Here is an 18,733-nt window from a genome sequence, read left to right on the forward strand (position 1 = left end):
ACATTCTCAAGTTGTACATTTTACCCAGAACCTGCTGGTTGGTAGAGATGGAGGAATCAATAGCAGTTCTCCATCTCCAGAATGATACAGCAAAAGAGGCAGACGGCAGCCTGCCAGAAGAATGAGGAGGCGAAGTTAAGAGCTTGTCAGAGGACATGTTGACCTTCAGGTGTACTCCTCAATGGGGAAACTGCATCTGTGGAAGCTCTTCTTAAGCCCAAGTTAGTGGCTGTGTATTCTGCAGGTGTGTCGTATAACATCTGCGGAATGTACAGCTACAACTCATCAAGGTATCTGTTAAGACTGCATTTTCCAGTCATTGTCTTTTTCTGTTGCACTTGTTGATCAGGATGCTGCTACTTGAAGTTTGCTACCAAACCACAATATTCTGACAGGAATGAATCTATACTGATTAACTACAGATGGGCAAAAATCCTGGATCTCTCCTCCTAAGAGTACCATGGGACTGCTTTCACCACAGGCACTGGATTGGTTTAAGGTTACCCAGGATTTTTCTTGGGCAGTTAGGAAAGGGTATTAAGTGTTGGTCTTGACAACAATAAATTTCTTGTGCAAATAAGATTTTAATAATGTCTTCTGTCTTTTGCAGAACTCTCCCCCTGTTTCACCACAACTAATTAAATCAGAAGGAAAACATACCACTATTCCTATTTTGACATTTAATCAAGACATTTACTAAGACCCTCATACATATGGAGTTATACAGCAACTTATCCATGCCAACAAAGTTGGTGTTTTGGCTTGGTCCCAATTCCCTCCATTTGGTCCATATTCTTCTAAATCATTCTTATCCATACCTCTATTTAAATGTCTTTTGAACATAATAATTGTATCTGTTTCTATAGATTCTTCTGGCAGCTCACTTGAGATGCAAACCGCCTCTGAGTTTGACAAGAGTTCCCCTTTGGGTCCCTCTTAAATTTCTCCCTTCTTACTTGAAACAAATGCCCTCTAATTCTGGAGTTGCCCACTTTGGGGGTGGGGGGGGAAAGACTGCAAGCATCCTGTTTTCCATTCCACTCATGATCTTGTAAACCTCTATATGGACATCCCTCAAACTCTTGCATTCTAGGGAATAAAACCTCTTGCTATAACTTCAATGCTCTGGTCCTGGAAACATTCTGGTGAATCTCCTTTGCATTCCTTCCAACTTGTATCCTTCCTATAATTGGGTGACCAGAACGGCACACAGAACTCTAAGTGTGGTATCACCAGTGATCCAAGCTTTTCTACTCAATGCTGCGCTCAATAAGGAAAGTATGCCATGTATCTTCACCATCCCGTCAGGGTTACCACTTTCATGAAACTGTACATTTGTACACCAAGATCTTTCACTTTCCAGGGGCTGCACAATTTATCATGCAAGTCCCACCCTGGTTTGAGTTTCACACTTGTTGCTGTTATATTCCATTTGCCACTCCTTGAACCACTTTCCCAAATGATCTACATCCTGTTGTAAACTTGGATATCATTCACTACACCACCAATTTTGGTGTAATTTCAAGTTAACTAATTTTATTCACTACATTGCCATCCAAATTTTTGATGTAGATAATAAACAGTCATGGGCCAGCACTGATGCCTGGAGAACACCACTGTTCACGGGTCTCCATTCAGAAAATCTGCACTCCACAGATACCCTTTGACTCCTCCACTGAGGCAGATTTGAATCCAGTTGGACGGCTCATCTTGGATCCCATGTGATCTAACCTTCCAGACTAACCTGCCATGCAAGTTGTGTTATGCAACATTTGGTTACTGTTTTCATTGGTTATTTTAAAATTTGAAGTAAGGAGTATGCACGTTATTTTATTTATTTAATCATTAATTATCTTTAAACCATTTTAGCATGTTTGAAGAAATACTCAACTGATAAACTAGAATTAACTGAGCACATTTGTTTAAAAAAATGTAATGTTCAAGATATTTGACCCACAAAAATCTTTATTTTCTTACAGGTCTGCATGCTTTGCGTCGAGCACTTGGGGATTGTAGTGACCCTTCAGACAATAAGTTGGCCAGTTCAGTGAAGATAACTTTTAATGATTTCCTGCAAGCGATGAATGATGTCAGGCCTAGTGCCATGAGAGAAGTGACTATAGATGTGCCAAAAGTAAGTTGTTTGCATGAAAAAAAAAGTAATTCCTGAATATTTTTGTTTACATATTGATGAATAAGACTTTTCTGTTTACTGAGAAAATGCATGGCTTTGACTTTGGAGCACAATTCCATGTCATTGTAAGAAGAACATGTGCATCTTAAGATACCTGAAAGGAAAAGATGGGAGGATGAAGCATTATTTGATATCCAAAGAATATTTTGGAGCCCAAGTTATTTTGTTACTTTGGGTATTGATAAATTGAAGCTGTACCACAACCTAACCAGTTTGAAAGTGGGCACTTTTTTAGTATTTTGCTTAACTGAATGAAACAGAGAGAATTTCATATTTTAAAATATAGAATGGCTTTTCAGCATTTGTGGTGCTTTGATTAATATTTTAAGATTATTTTTATTATTTGGCACCCTTCCTTTTTGGCCTAGTGAACTATCTTGGATGTGCTGAACTTTGAATTTGCTAATGCACATCTAATCAAGGTCCGCTAGTGGTGAAAATATAGTGAAAATGAATACAAGTGCATATAGTGACAGTGAGATTTGTGAGAGAAAAGAAGAGATGCATGTTTACATTTTTAAATTTAATCTTTAAAAAATGTTCTTTTCAAATCACAACGAAAGGGATAAACCATAGAGAATTGATGACTCAAGAGGCCATTCAGCTTTCCATTTTTAAGAAAGTATTTAAAAAAAACCCTACCCAACCTAATGCCATCTTGCAGCCCTTGATCCATAGCCCTGTTGGTCAAGTACTCATGTAAGTACTGTTTAAATATAGTGTGGAGTTTTTGCTTCTTTTACCGTCTAGGTGATTATATTTTCACCTCACCTCTTCTCTGTTTCTTCTAATTACTAAAAATGAACATGCTTTCTCTCCCCAACATTGATCTTTGACCCTCTTTAACCCAAACTCACAGAAATCCAAGGACAGTACTTCAGGTTCAATGGTTGATCAACAGTTATTAATAATTTTACATTACTAGACCTTGTTTAATATGTTAATCTTGGCTTTCTGTTACTTTTCATGTTCAATTTTATATGTAGTACAGGTCCTTCATAAAAATAATAGAATGGTTATGAGTGAGATTTCTTTTGACATGTAACTGGACTGGTCAGATTTGGCTGAAGTCCCAAGGTGATTTGATGCTCCGTATTATGATTTTCAGACTGATTCTGCAACATTCACATACCATTGTGTCTATTTTACAAACCTTGCAGACATGCCATCATTATTCACACTTGTTTTCACAGACCAGTAGCATGACTTGGTTTTTAATAGTAGTTTGGAAAGTAATTGCATTGAGTTGTGACTGTTGCCATCAGAAAAGTGGAAACTTGTGCTGGTTCAAAGTCTCGGGAGGGAAAATATAATGCCAACCATCTTGGGTGCATACAGACATTTACCTCCAGGGCAACCAAAATAATAGAACCTTTGTTCCAGTATGCTGCGATACATTTCATTTGTTTTATGTACACAAAGTACCCTTGTATGAGAGCTTCTGTGGTGCTTTAGGGTGATGCAGAGGTATCAGGAGCCAGATCTTCCAGCTGTAGCTGTGCAGTCTCTTTGATGAAAGAGCATTGGCAAGATGGGCTGAGACATAATAAGGGAGCTGTGAAGGGAGCCATGAAGTTGGCAGTCACTTGTTTGCTTTCATGCTTAATGATGAAAGAATACTATCCTTTGTGATGGAAAATTATGCCTTCTGCTTGCCTACCAATTCAAGTGTGTGAAGGAATATGGAGGTTGGTTAAAAGTGGTTATAGCTACTTCTCCTGAGGGGTCTATGTAATCAAACAGTATCTTTATGGAATTCATCCATTGTTTTGTTGCATCAGGTGCTCTGAAGAGTAAACTGACACGCATCTATTTATTCAACAGGTTTCTGTTTATGTGTTATTCTATTGCAGTATGAGCTGAGCTAATATATGTAAAGAGTACTTGGTTCAGAAAGTGGTATTTTTTCTAATCTTCAGCTGTGGGAAATTTTCCAAATTTTATGTTCAATTATTTTTGAGCAAGTTGCTGGCACATTGGTAAGGCAAAGAAACAACAGTGAACATTAAATATGGTAATTATTCCAGTTGTGATAATCCAGCAACGTATCTGCCATTTGTTTTTTTTTTAATTTTTTATTTTTCACACTATAAACCACATTGATCAAGATACAGAATCTAAGAGTATCTGCCATTTGTTGATGTAAAAGGAAGAGACAATCTAATTGTTTCTTAATTAGAGAAAATAATGTAATTTGGGCAAACATTAGGGTTTTGGACATTAATTTGCATTGTTTGTTTTCTAACTTTCCAGTCAAATTTTACCCTATTATGTTCTTTAGGCAAGGACTATGGTTTTTTTTAAACCCTCAAGAGCGAGTAGTTTGAAAATTGAAAGTGAGTTCAAAGGATTAACTTTTAATTTGTTTTGAACAGTACCCATATGTTGTAAGAATCCCTTTCATCCCAGCTCTTTCACTTTTGCCACATCTGTTCCTGGGTTGAGGCCTTCCACTCCAGGATATCTGAATTATCCTGTTTCTTCAAGAAATACTGCTCTCCCTCTTTCCATCCCCTCCCCACCAACTGTCACTGATAAGCTCTTTTCTGTATCCCGTCCATTTCACACACTTCCATTCTCACCAGAAAGATCAAGGTTAGAGATCCTTTAGTCATCACTTTTCACCCCACTGGCCTGGCACATCTTTCTTTGACTTTTGCATGTGCCACCACCAGACTCGTCTTACCCTCTTGCCTTTTTGCTTTTTTCTTTTCTCTGTGAATCAGCTATTCCAATGTCTTTTTATGCTTGCTATTTCTCCTTCCAACTTTACCCTTAACAGCAGGTCCCAAACCAAGGTGTAAATTGACCAATTTTCTCCATACATGCTGTCTGAACCACTGACTCCCTCCAGCTGCTCAGTAGAACTTTAGAACCACAGAACACTAAACCACAGAAACCTACCTCTTGGGCCATTCTAGTTTGTGGTAAACCATTTTTTTTTTGCCTAGTCCCACTGACTTGTACCCAGTCCATAGCCCTCCATACCTCTCCCATCCATCTACCTGTCTAAATTCTTCTTAAATGTTAAAATTGAGCCCGCATTCTCCTCTTCTGCTGGAAGCTCATTCCACACTCCCACCACTCTGTGTCGATGCTGTCGACCTCTGCCCTCTCGAGTACTTCGACGTTAGGGGTGTAAGCGCTCCAATGGATGTTGAGGATGGAGCGGAGACAACGCTGGTGGAAGCGTTCTAGGAGCCGTAGGTGGTGCCGGTAGAGGACCCATGATTCGGAGCCGAACAGGAGTGTGGGTATGACAACGGCTCTGTATACGCTTATCTTTGTGAGGTTTTTCAGTTGGTTGTTTTTCCAGACTCTTTTGTGTAGTCTATTTCACCTACTTTCAGTGGAAAAAGCCTATCTACATTAACTCTGTCGATCCCCCTTATAATTTTAAACACCTCTATTAAATCTCCATGGAATAAAATCTTAACCTGTTTAACTTTTCCCTGTAACTCAGTTCCTGAAGTCCAGGCAACATCCCAGTAAATCTACTCTGCACTCTTTCTATCTTATTGATATCTTGTAGTTAGGTGACCAAAACGCACACAATGTTCCAAATTTGGCTTCACCAATGCCTTATACAACTTTACCATAACTTCCCAACTCCTATATTCAATACTTTGATTTATGAAGGCCAATATGCCAAAAGTTCTCTTTATAATGCTATCCATCTGTGATGCCACTTTCAGGAAATTATGTATCTGTATTTCCAGGTCCCCCTGTTCTACCTTATTCCTCTGAGACCTATCGTACATCATGTACGTGCTTTCTTGGTTTTACCTTCCTGAATGCAAAACCTCACACTTGTCTGCATTAAATTCCATCTGCCATTTTTCAGCCCATTTTTCCAGCTGGTTCAGATTCCTCTGCAAGCTTTGAAAACCACCTTCTTTGTCCACAATCTTTGTGTCATCTGCAAACTTGCTGATCCAGTTTACCACATTATCATCCAGATCATTGATAAAGATGACAAACAACAATGGTCCCAGCACTAATCCCTGAGGCACACCACTAGTTACAGGCCTCCAGTCTGAGAAGCAATTAATCCACCAATACTCTCTGGTTTCTTGCGTTCAATCATTGTCGAATCCATTTCACTACTTCACCATGAATACCTAGTGTCTGAATCTCCCTGACAAACTTCCCATGTGGGACCTTGTCAAAGGCCTTATGAAAGTCCATGTAAACAACTTCCACAGCCTTTCTCTCGTCAACTTTCCTGGTAACCTTGAGAAACTCTGAGATTGGTTAAACACCACCTCCAATGCACAAAGCCACGTTAACTATTCCTAATCATTTTCTGGCTATCCAAATAATTGTATATGTGATCTTTTAGAACAGCTTTCAATAATTTACGTATGACTGATGTCGGGCTCACTGGCGTATAATATCTAGTATTACTTTTGGAGCCTTTTTTAAACAAAAACATGAGCTACCCTCCAATCCTCATGCACCACATCCGTGGCTAGGGACATTTTAAATATTTCTGCCAGAGCGCCTGCAATTTCTACATTTGCTTCCCTTATGGTCTGAGGGAATATGTTGTAAGGCCTCGTGGATTTATGCATCTTTATTTGCTTTAAGGCAGCAAGCACTTCCTCCTCTTTATTCTGTATAGGTTCCATGACTTCGCTGCTTGTTTCCCTTACTTCCCACGACTCTGTGCCTATTTCCTGAATGAATACTGATGAAAAAAATATTTAAGATCTCCCTTATCACTTTTTGCTCCATACAAAACCAACCACTCTGATCTTTAAGGAGACCACTTTTATCACTTACAATCCTTTTCCTCTTAATATACCGGTAGAATTCCTTGTGATTCTCCTTCACATTGTCTGCCAAAGCAACCTCATGTTTTCTTTTAGCCTTCCTAATTTATTTCTTGAGGTTTTTCTTGCATTTTTTATACAACTCAAGAACCTTATTTGCTCCATGTTGCCTTTACTTGGTATACTCCTGAACCAGATCCCCAATGTCCCTTGAAAACCAGGTTCCTTATGCCTGCTAATCTTGCCTTTAATCCTGACAGGAACATACAAACTCTGTACTCCCAAAATGTCACCTTTGATGGTCTGCCACATACCTTGCACATCCTTGCCTGAAAATAGCTTATCTCAATTCTAAATCCTTTCTAGTTTCCTCAAAATTGGCCTTTCTCCAATTTAGAATCTCAACCCGAGGCCCAGACCTACCCTTCTCCATAATTAACTTGAAACTAATGGCATTATGATCGTTGTACCCAAAAGGTTCACCTGCACACACTTCTGTCACCTGTCCTGTCTTGCTCCCTAAAAGGAGATCCAGTATTGCACTCTCTCTAGTTGGTACCTTTATATTTTGATTTAGCAAACTTTGCTGAACACATTTGACAAACTCCAAGCCTTCTAGCCCTTTTACATTATGGGAGTCGCAGTCAATATGTGGAAATTAAAATCTCCTACTATCACAACCTTGCATTTCCTGCATCTGTCTGCTATCTCTCTACAGATTTGCTCCTCCAATTGTCACTGACTATTGGGTGGTCTATAATACAATCCCTTGAATGTGGTCATACCTTTCCCATTCCTCAGCTCCACTCATATATCCTGAGTAGACAAGCCCTCTGGTCTGTCCTGCCTGAGCAAAGCGATGATATTTTCCTTGACGTGCAATGCCACTCCTCTGCCTTTCATTCACCACCTCTCTCTTCTTCCCCCCCCCCCCCCCCCAAATTCTATCCTGTCTAAAGCAACGGAAGACCCTAACATTGAGCTGTCAGTCCTGCCCCTCTTGCAACCAAGTTTCACTAATGGCCACAATGTCATAGTTCCACATGCCAAGGCATGCTCTAAGCTCATCTGTCTTTCCTACAATATTTCTTGTATTGAAATAGATGCACTTAAGAAAATCTACACCACGTACAACCTGTTGACTTCTTCCCTCCTCCACTCTTCTATTTTCTCTGGCACTCTTGTTCCTGTCTTGCTGCAAATGTAGTTTAATCCCACTGGAACAGCACTAGTAAACCTTCCCGCAAGGATATTAGTCCCCCTCCAGTTCAGATGCACACCAACCCATTGGAACAGGTCCCACCTTCCCTGGAAGAGAGTCCAATGATCAAGAAACCTGAAGCCCTCCCTCTTGCATATGTCTTTAGCACATGTTAAACTGCATTATCCTTCTATTTCTAACCTCACTAGCACATGGCATGGGTACCAATTGAGAGATCAGAACCCTGGAGGTCCTATCCTTCAACCTAACGCCTAACTCGTTCCCTGAACTCTCCTTTCAGGACCTCCTCATCTTTCCTCCCCATGTCATTGGACCCAACATTTGGCTGTTCACCCTCCCTCCTGAGAATGCCAAGAATTCTATCTGCAGTATCTCAGACCCTGGTACCAAGAAGGCATCATACCATCTGGGATACTTGATCTCTTTCACAGAACCTCTCATCTGTTCCCCCCACCCTAACTATAGAATCCCCGATCACTATATTCTTGTGGTTTTCACATCTGGAATTTTGTGTTGAGTTTTGTCATCTTTATGTAAACAATCACATGAATGCATGGAAAGCAGTTCACAGAAGATTTAATTTAGTGATCCAGCATAGTAACAGCCCTTCCAACCAATGAGCTCATGCCACCCAATTACACCAATTAATCTACAAACAATGTACATTATTTTTGAGGGTGGGAGGAAACCGGAGCTCCCAGAGGAAACCCACGCAGATATGGGGAGGACTTGCAGACAGCGGCAGATTTGAACCCTGATCCCTGATCGCTGATAGTGTGGCGCTAACCACTGTGCCAGACTAGTATCTGGAATGAGTAGATTCAACAAGCTGGGCTTGTATCTTCTGTAGTTAAAAATAGTGAAAGACAACCTGACTGAAACATATAAGATTCTGAAGGGTCTTTACAGGCTGGGTAGCCTATGTAATCAAAGTCTAAGCAAATGCTAATTTCCTTATCCAGATAACAGCTGTAAGGAAGAATAAGATTCATCTTGGTATACCATCTGTTCTCTGGTTTCAGAATTTCTTATGGTCACTTTCCAATGAGGGCAATGTTAGCTTCCTATCATTTCCTCCAAAATTAAATTTCTGAGATGTGGACTTGTTGGATCTGTGTTAATATTAATATTTAGGTCAGTGGTTTTCAAACTGCCCCCCTAAAGTTACATTCCACCTTAAGCAATCCCTGTGCCATAAGAGCTCTGTGATGAGTAAGGAATTACTTAAATTGGAATATGAGTGGAAAGAAAAAGGTTTGATAATAACTGTTTTAATTGTACCTAATTGACTCATTATGTGCACAGTTTCAGAACTCCAAAGGAAATGGGCCAATCACAATTTTTCTCAAGTAAAATATTTCAATAACAATTGGGTCTAGAGCAGTGATTCTCAACCTTTCCTTCCCACTCACATACCACCTTAAGTAATCCCTTACTCATCACAGAGCACTTGTGGCATTGGTATTGCATAAAGTGGAATGTGGGTTCAGGGGGGCAGTTTGAAAACCATTGATTTAGGTTAATGTTAAACTATATTTCATATGAAAATGTCTTAGTAAAGTTGGTTATGGGTGGTTATAGGGTTACACACAGGTCATAGCACATTTGCAAAAACACCATGGCGCTAAGAGAAAGAGTGTCAGTTTGGAGACGCAGCAGTACAAAGCCAATAATGAAACAGAAGTGGATTTTTAATTGATTTCAGGACAATGTGTTCTTAAAAGCATTATGCTAGCAACTGATGCAAACTCAGTACCATTTGAGTGACATGTGCCTAGACTTTGTGAAATCATAAAACTATTTAAACCTCTTGAAACAAAGGTGAGGTCAAATGTTGTTATGGATGTAAGTGGTTTGGAGGAGGTTTTTCAGAAATGAAACTGTGCTGATGTAAGGTCACATGATATCAGGCCCCCATTACTGAATAAATGGGACATTTTTGAATGATAAGATTGAAGAAACACTTGATATCTTGGAAAGACAGGACTAGGACTGTAATCTCTAGAAAGAGAGGGAGATGCTGTATTATATTATCTTTATTATAGGAGATCCACAACATAAATGGCTTTTAAATAAATAAGACCATTTCAGACTGCTCTTTTAAGAAAAGAGAAGCAGCCTCATGTGCCCAGAAGATGGTCATTCCTGTTTAAAGAGGAAATTTGTGAAAACACTTGTGGGAAGAATATATCTCTAAACTCCTCAAAAGACCTGTGAGTGTGAAAGAAATTGGGTCCTTCATTCTTACTTCTGAATCACAATTTTAAGACCTTGAAGATCAACAGGAAGTTTGAAACTGGACTTTAAAATGGACTTTTCAGACTCGAGTTTAAACTGAAATAGTTTTGGACTTTAATAGAGACTCACACTCACCCGCACACATTAAATTTAGAGTAATGTTATGTTTTTTAATAGTTTAATAAAAACTATGATTTTGAATCTACCACTGTCTGGTGAATCTTCCATTGTTGTTTCTGTGTTAGTACTAACAAAGGTTTGTTAGTTTGTAACAGTTGTCAAAACATAAATTCACTTCGTAATTATCCTATTTCCAAAATGTCTCACTTATTCCATTTTTATGGAGATTTAATGCTTGTGATGGTAATGCATCTACTTTTGCTGAGATTTCCGTCTTGGAAAGTGTCTGGATATTGCTTAAGCGGTAGATTGAATTCTTAAGACTTTTTGATGAAAACTGAACGCTTGGACATTTATACTCAAATTTATACCTTTAAGAAAATGTTTTTAAAAAAGTGATCTCCATGTAGAATCATAATTGACAACAGATATTCTTAAAAGTTTTAAATATGCTTGGATGGTTCTTGGATGGTATTGTGGAATCAGAAATTTGGAGTTGTGTATGTAATTTAATTGCCCATGTTTCTCATTGGTCTTGGTAAATCATTTTATGGTATGGACTATAACAGAGAGCAACAAACGATGTTTGCTTAATTTCCAAGTATTGTGAAATAAAAATGTTCACAGAAGCTGATCCTGCATTAATCAATTTCTTATTTAGGTGTCCTTGTCAGACATAGGAGGGATGGAAAGTGTGAAGCTGAAGCTCAGACAGGCAGTTGAGTGGCCACTAAAACATCCAGAATCCTTTGCCAGAATGGGAATTCAGCCTCCTAAAGGAATTCTTCTTTACGGACCTCCTGGGTGCTCCAAGACGATGATTGCAAAAGCTTTAGCTCATGAAAGTGGACTGAATTTCTTAGCAGTGAAGGTAATTCAGTGAAAATGACAAATCGATCAGCAGGTTGTGACACAAAGTGTCATAGTACTTAATTGGAATTCTTCTTAAAAAGCTCTGCTTTGGAAAGTGCAATTTTCTTAAAAAGAGCAATGTATTTTTGATATTAACAAAGTTGTTGTAAGTGAAGACTGATTCTGTAATTATGGATTGGCCATAAATTTATTTTATATTAGTACTTTTAACATTGTAAAGCAAATAGATGAGCTCCTGGGTCAAAAGCTGGCACCAACACAAAGTAAAAACGAGGATCCACTGATGCCTTTGTAAAGCTTTGTATTGGTTCTCCTTTATGTCTCCCGTCAGAGTAAGCATTTGCTGTTCATTTCAAACCCAAGTTTGCTTAGCTTGGATTCTGCTGAATTGAAATGGATAGTGGGCCTCTTTTTTAGCCTTGGGCCAAACCTGGACACAAGATGAGTAACCGAAGAGCAATAGGAGTACCTGGACCTTGGCAATGAGGTTGCAGTTAAATGCATCTTTCTAATTTTTTTTTGTTTGGGCATTGCTGAATTGTATAACTTTAGAAGCTGGCCCCTTGGGCCCATTTTGTTCATGCAGACCCTGATACCTATTTATTTTAATCCCTTTTGCCCTGCATTAGGTTCATATCTTCATATTCTTATCCAAGTATCTGTCCAAATGCCTATTAAACGAAGCAATTGCACCTGCATTTGCTACCTCCTCTGGCAGCTTGTTCCAGATATTCACTACCCTCTTACACACAGAGGAAATCTCTATCCTCAGATTTTCTTGAAATTTCTTCTCACCTGAAACCTGTGTCTATTTATGGACTCCCTGCCCTGGGATGGACATACTACAATCAATTGAATCCATGCCTCTAATAATTTTATAAACCCTTATAAGGCCACACGACCTCATTCTCCTACATTCCAGTGAGAATAAACCCAGTCTATCCAATCTCTTAGAATTCTAGCCCTTCATTCCAGGCAATTCCAGGGTGAATCTCTACTCTATTTACTCTTTTACAACCAAATCCTCATAGTTTAGCATTTGAACGATACATGGTACACAACGTGTGGTATAACCAATGCTTTATAAAGAAAAGGTACAAGGACTGCCTAAAGAAATCTCTTGGTGCCTGCCACATTGACCACCGCCAGTGGGCTGATATCGCCTCAAACCGTGCATCTTGGCGCCTCACAGTTCGGCGGGGAGCAACCTCCTTTGAAGAAGACCGCAGAGCACACCTCACTGACAAAAGGCAAAGGAGGAAAAACCCAACACCCAACCCCAACCAACCAATTTTCCCCTGCAACCGTGTCTGCCTGTCCCACATCGGACTTGTCAGCCACAAACGAGCCTGCAGCTGACGTGAACATTTACCCCCTCCATAAATCTTCGTCCGCGAAGCCAAGCCAAAGAAAAGAAGAAGATATGAATGTACAGTTATGGACGTAGAAGGCAAATATTCCAAGTTTATTTTCTTACTATCCTATCCAGTTGTCACCTCTTTCAGAACTATGCATTTGCGCCCCAAGAATCCTCTGAACACCAGTACTTTTTAAGTTTTAAGGTTCCTGCCATTTACTCAATACTCCTAACACAGTTTGCCTTTCTAAAGTGCCTCATCTCACACTTGGATTTAATTTCACCTGTCACTGTTTTGCCCAGCTTTCCAGCTAATCTACGTTCCACTGAAACTATAGGCTGATTAGTCTGACGTCAGTGGTTGGGAAGATATTAGAGTCAATCCTCAAGGATGAGGTGAGATACCTAGAGATGCATAACAGAATAGGTCCAAGTCAGCATGGTTTTTTAAAGGGTAGATCCTGCCTGAACAACCTATTAGAGTTTTTTGAAGAAATTTCAAGTAGGATCGACAAAGAAGAGGCTGTGGATGTTATCTATTTAGGTTTTCATAAGGCTTTGGATAAGGTGCCGCATATTAGGCTGCTAAATAAGATGAAGGCTCATGGAATTACAGGGAAGTTATTAAACTGGATAGAGAAGTGGCTGATAGGCAGGAAGCAAGGGTTGAAATTAAGGGTTCCCGTTCTGGATGGCTGCCTGTAACTAGTGGTGTTCCACAGGGGTCAGTATTGGAGTCGCTGCTGTTTACAATTTATATTAATGATTTGGATTGTGGTATAAGTGGTTTTGTGGCCAAATTTGCGGATGACACCAAGATAGATGGCGGAGTGGGAAGTGTAGTAGAAACCGTAAAGTTGCAGAAGGATATAGACAGATTAGGAGATTGGGCAAAATTATGGCAGATGAAATGTACAGTTGTACACTTTGGCAGTGGAAACAAACAAGCAGAATACTGTTTGGATGGGGTGAAAATTCAGACCTCGGATGTGCAAAGGGACATGGGTGTCCTCGTGCAAGGAAACCTAAAAGTTAATGACCAGGTGAAATTGGTAGTGAAGAAAGCGAATGCTATGTTGGCATTCATTTCAAGAGGAATAGTGTGCAAGAGTAAAGATGTGTTGATGAGACTCTATGGGGCACTGGTGAGACCTCATTTGGAGTACTGTGTGCAGTTTTGGGCCCCCTATCTTAGAAAGGATGTGATGTTGTTGTAGAGAGTGCAGAGATTTACTAGGCTGATTCCTGGAATGCAAGGGCTAACGTACAGTTTTGGGCCCCCTATCTTAGAAAGGATGTGATGTTGTTGTAGAGAGTGCAGAGGAGATTTACTAGGCTGATTCCTGGAATGCAAGGGCTAATGTACAAGGAGCGTTTGGCAGCTCTTGGGTTGTATTCATTGGAGTATAGGAGAATGAGAGGAGATCTCATAGATGGTTTTCTTATTTTGAAAGGTTTAGATAGGGTGGATGCAGGTAAGATGTTTGTTTTCCTTGGTGGGTGAATCAAGGACAAGGGGGTCATAGTCTGAAAAGTAGAGACTATCCATATAAAACCGAGATTAGAAAGAACTACTTCAGCCAGAGGGTTGTGGATCTGTGGAACTCGCTGCCGCATACAGCGGAGGAAGCCAGATCACTGCGAGTATTTAAACAAGAAATAGACAAGTATCTCATTAGTGAGGGCATCAAGGGATATGGGGAAAAGGCAGGAAATTTGATCTATTGTAGAGCAGCTTAGTGTAGTTTTACAGAACAGACTTGATGGGCCTAGTGGCTGCTTCTGTTCTTGTGTGTGGTGTGTGTGTGTGTGTGTGTGTGTGTGTGTGTGTGTGTGTGTATTCTGAGACCATCTTATTTGCTATCTACAATTCTGCCAATTTTGGTGTAGTCTGCAAATGTACTAGTCATGGCACCGACATTCTCATATGTATGTATGTATGTATTACAAACTACAAAGATCCCAGAGCCGATTGCTGCTTTGAATTATTTTTAAAATGTAAACATACAGCATGGTAATGGGCCATTTCACTCTACATGCCTGTGCCACCCAATTGCACCCAATTAATCTACAACCCTCAGTACGTTTGAATGGTGGGAGGAAACCCACACAGGCATGGAGAATGTACAAACTCCTTACAGACAACATGGAATTCAAACCGCGGTTCCAATCGTTGATGCCGTAATGATGTTGCGCTAACCACTATGCCAACCGTGCTACCCCTGTGGGCGCCACTTGTTATAGACTTCTAATCAGAAAAATGTCATCCACCACTATCCTCTACCTCCTATCACCCAGCGAATTTTAGATTCAGTTTGCCAACATCCCTTGTGCCTTAACCTTATGTACTAGCCTATCATGAGAGACCTTGTCAAAAGCCTTACTGAAGCCCACATAAACCAAGTCTCTGGCTCTGCATTCATCAATTTTCATAGTTACCCTTTCAAAAACCTGATCCAGTTTGTGAGAAATAATCTCTCCAGCACAAAAATATGTTGACAACTCCAATCAATCCCTGCTTTTGAACATTAATCTTTCCCTCCGTATCTTCAACAGCTTCCCTACTACTGATGTAAAGCTTAATGGTTTGTAGTTCCCTTGAGTATTACTGTACTTCCTGATCAGCAGTGCAACCCTCCTTTCCTTTTGCAACCCTCCCTGTTGCCCTTAACCTCTACATTTCACTAGCAAGTTCATTCTATTGAAGGTTGTGAAGGAGGTGTTGAGCCAGTGTAATGCTCAAGATGGATTACTAATTCATCAGCTGAGGGAAGGTTCTAAGGTGATCAGCAGGTGGGTTTCTTGCTCACGCTTGCCAGGATGCAAAGTTGATTGTTGAGCTCCTTCAGGAGAATTTCCTATCTTGCTGCTCTACCTTCTATGGGTCTACTGTGTGCCAATAACAAATTCCTCATAAAATACACTTGTACACCCCTCTGAGTGTCCAGACTGGAGGACCAAATCAGTACTCTGTCTAATGCATTTACAACTGTTAAATTGATGACAAGAATGGTGTTGTTTGCTGAAGTAATTAGGCAGGAGTGACCAAACTTGCTTAGCATAATAGCCACATACGATAAACTTCAGTTTGAGAACCGCAAGACATGAAAAAAATTAGGGAACATTTATAAATATTAAGAAATACATGTATTTCAATATCAGATGCAAGGATCGACAATGAGATAGACAACAGACTCGCCAAGGCAAATAGCGCCTTTGGAAGACTACACAAAAGAGTCTGGAAAAACAACCAACTGAAAAACCTCACAAAGATAAGCGTATACAGAGCCGTTGTCATACCCACACTCCTGTTCGGCTCCGAATCATGGGTCCTCTACCGGCACCACCTACGGCTCCTAGAACGCTTCCACCAGCGTTGTCTCCGCTCCATCCTCAACATCCATTGGAGCGCTCACACCCCTAACGTCGAGATACTCGAGATGGCAGAGGTCGACAGCATCGAGTCCACGCTGCTGAAGATCCAGCTGCGCTGGATGGGTCACGTCTCCAGAATGGAGGACCATCGCCTTCCCAAGATCGTATTATATGGCGAGCTCTCCACTGGCCACCGTGACAGAGGTGCACCAAAGAAAAGGTACAAGGACTGCCTAAAGAAATCTCTTGGTGCCTGCCACATTGACCACCGCCAGTGGGCTGATAACGCCTCAAACCGTGCATCTTGGCGCCTCACAGTTTGGCGGGCAGCAGCCTCCTTTGAAGAAGACCGCAGAGCCCACCTCACTGACAAAAGGCAAAGGAGGAAAAACCCAACACCCAACCCCAACCAACCAATTTTCCCTTGCAACCGCTGCAATCGTGTCTGCCTGTCCCGCATCGGACTGGTCAGCCACAAACGAGCCTGCAGCTGACGTGGACTTTTTACCCCCTCCATAAATCTTCGTCCGCGAAGCCAAGCCAAAGATGTAGCTTTTAAACTAATTTATAATTTCAATAATGAAAAAGTACATACTAAATATTTTCAAAATCCTGACTTGATCCTGTGGAGATCTCTGCCCAAGGAAGCAGTAGAGCCTGCCTCCTTAAATATATTTAAGATACAGTAAGATGGATTTTTGTAAGGGAATTAAAGGCTATGGGGGGGGGGGGGGGGGAAAGGCAAAGTTGAGCCAGGCCAAATCAGCTGTGATCTCACTGAATGTGGGAGCAGGCTTCACAGGCCAGATGGACAACTCCTGCACCTGTTTCTGATGTGTTCTCTTCGAGAATGCTGCTGCCACTGGTCTCTGCAGGTACCTGCACCGAGCACATGATGCGGGAAGTGACCCAATGCAAAGCAGCCCCTGCGGCAGGGTAAGACCAGGGGGCCCACAGCTCTGCTTCCCTTCTCACTCTCCTCTCCTCTCTTCCCAATCGCTGGTGGCAGGATGGGAGAGTGGCTGCTGGGGTATGAACTTCTGCGCTGCCTGGTGCTGACTCTCCATCTGGTGGAGGTAGGGCTTGTTCCCCACATTGGGGATCCCCTCCAGCCTCTCCTCCCTGTCACAGTCAACTTACTTTCCCCCCCCCCCCCCACCCCACAAACTCCCTGCCAGAATACCTGGACAGATACCCCCTCCTCTGGGGTAGGTCATGCCTCATTGGACCTCTCCTGGCCCAGCCTTGGCTTACTGGGAGTCTGTTTATAAAGGAATGCAAAAATCCTTGTTAAAGTTTGTTTCCCATGAACTATGCGTAAATAACCATGTGCTTTCTTTATAGGGACCAGAATTAATGAGTAAATACGTTGGAGAATCTGAGCGGGGTGTGAGAGAGGTAGGTTGGGCAAGCGTGACTGTACCTACTTTGCATTTCTAGATGCTTGGTTCTATCATGTGAAAATAATTTTTTTTACAAATACAGGATTGAATTGAAATGCTGTTTTATCACAGTTGTTTCAAATACTTTGTTAGAGAAAAAAAATGAACATAATACTTTCTGCAATATTTTTCAAATAATAAAACCATTTCTCTCTGAGCCTATGCCCTTCGTCTGCACCTTATCAAATGTACTTTCTGCTATCCTCTCACTGTAAGATAAACATCCTTGATTTCTCATTATTCATGATTCTGATGAACAGTGATCAACTTGAAATGACTATTTCCTTCTGCATGTGCTCCCTGATCTGTTAAGTATTTCAAACATTTTTATTGAGATTTTCAGCATCTACAGTTTGTTGCTTAAAAATAGTTGTTTAAAAATGTGGTTTTGGTTTCTCATTGCCCACTGGTGAATCAAAAATTGTGCATTTCTCTGTTATATCCAGGCAATTGTTGTTGGAAAATCTTATTTTTCTAAGCCACTAGCTGTAAAATTGCCATAGAATTCAACTTCCAGCAGCTTTTGGAAGATCAATATGTGGTGATTCCAAAAGGAAACCTTGCAGCAAAGGGAAAGGAACTTCCACCACACCCAACTCCTTTCAAGGAGTGGGGGGGGGTGGGGGGGGTGGGGGGGGGGAAGTGTTTTTGAGCTTTAACCTTTGTGAACATTAACCTAGATATCCTGTGCTTTTTAGATCTCTGGTTAATTAGTAGCTAATAATGCACCAATAGCAGGCATGGAATTTTTCAATTTTCATGGAAAATTACTGCTGAGGATGGAACAAGGAGTGGCAAATGGACTTTAGCTCCGACAAGTATGAGGCTTTGCCCTTGCACAATGAATGGTTGGAAAATAGAGGCCTAAGGGTGCAGGTGCATAGTTCCCTGAAAGTGGCCATTCAGAAGATAAAGAGGTAAAGAAGACATCTGGAACACTTTGTCATTGGGTGGAGTATAGAGGACAAAAGTTGGGACCTCATAATTTAGCTGTGCAAAATATTGGTGAGATCACGCATACTTATACCAGTGATAATAGTAAGGTTTGAAAAGTGTTGGGAGCTGTGCCAACCATCATTCTGTTAGTCCCATTGACCTGCTCCCATTCCATAACTCTCCAGACCTCTCCCATCCATG

The 18,733-nt window shown here is 40.8% G+C and overlaps 1 protein-coding gene across 5 annotated transcripts in view; it reads left to right on the top strand.

The window, feature by feature from the left end:
• The window catches only part of afg2a (AFG2 AAA ATPase homolog A), a 378,594-nt gene that overhangs the window by 55,578 nt on the left and 304,283 nt on the right, over nucleotides 1-18,733 (top strand). For 4 of the 5 annotated variants that reach the window (XR_011353718.1, XM_069925225.1, XM_069925223.1 and 1 more), the window contains exons 10-12: nucleotides 1,980-2,134; nucleotides 11,211-11,420; nucleotides 17,499-17,552. Coding sequence is in view for 4 of the 5 variants with exons in the window: in XM_069925225.1 (XP_069781326.1) it covers nucleotides 1,980-2,134; nucleotides 11,211-11,420; nucleotides 17,499-17,552 (419 nt within the window). In the remaining variant the exon portion in view is untranslated. The remainder of the gene's footprint in view (nucleotides 1-1,979; nucleotides 2,135-11,210; nucleotides 11,421-17,498; nucleotides 17,553-18,733) is intronic. The other variant, XM_069925226.1, reaches the window with a different exon arrangement.

Source organism: Narcine bancroftii, chromosome 3, assembly GCF_036971445.1.
Source record: "Narcine bancroftii isolate sNarBan1 chromosome 3, sNarBan1.hap1, whole genome shotgun sequence".
NCBI lineage: Eukaryota > Metazoa > Chordata > Chondrichthyes > Torpediniformes > Narcinidae > Narcine > Narcine bancroftii.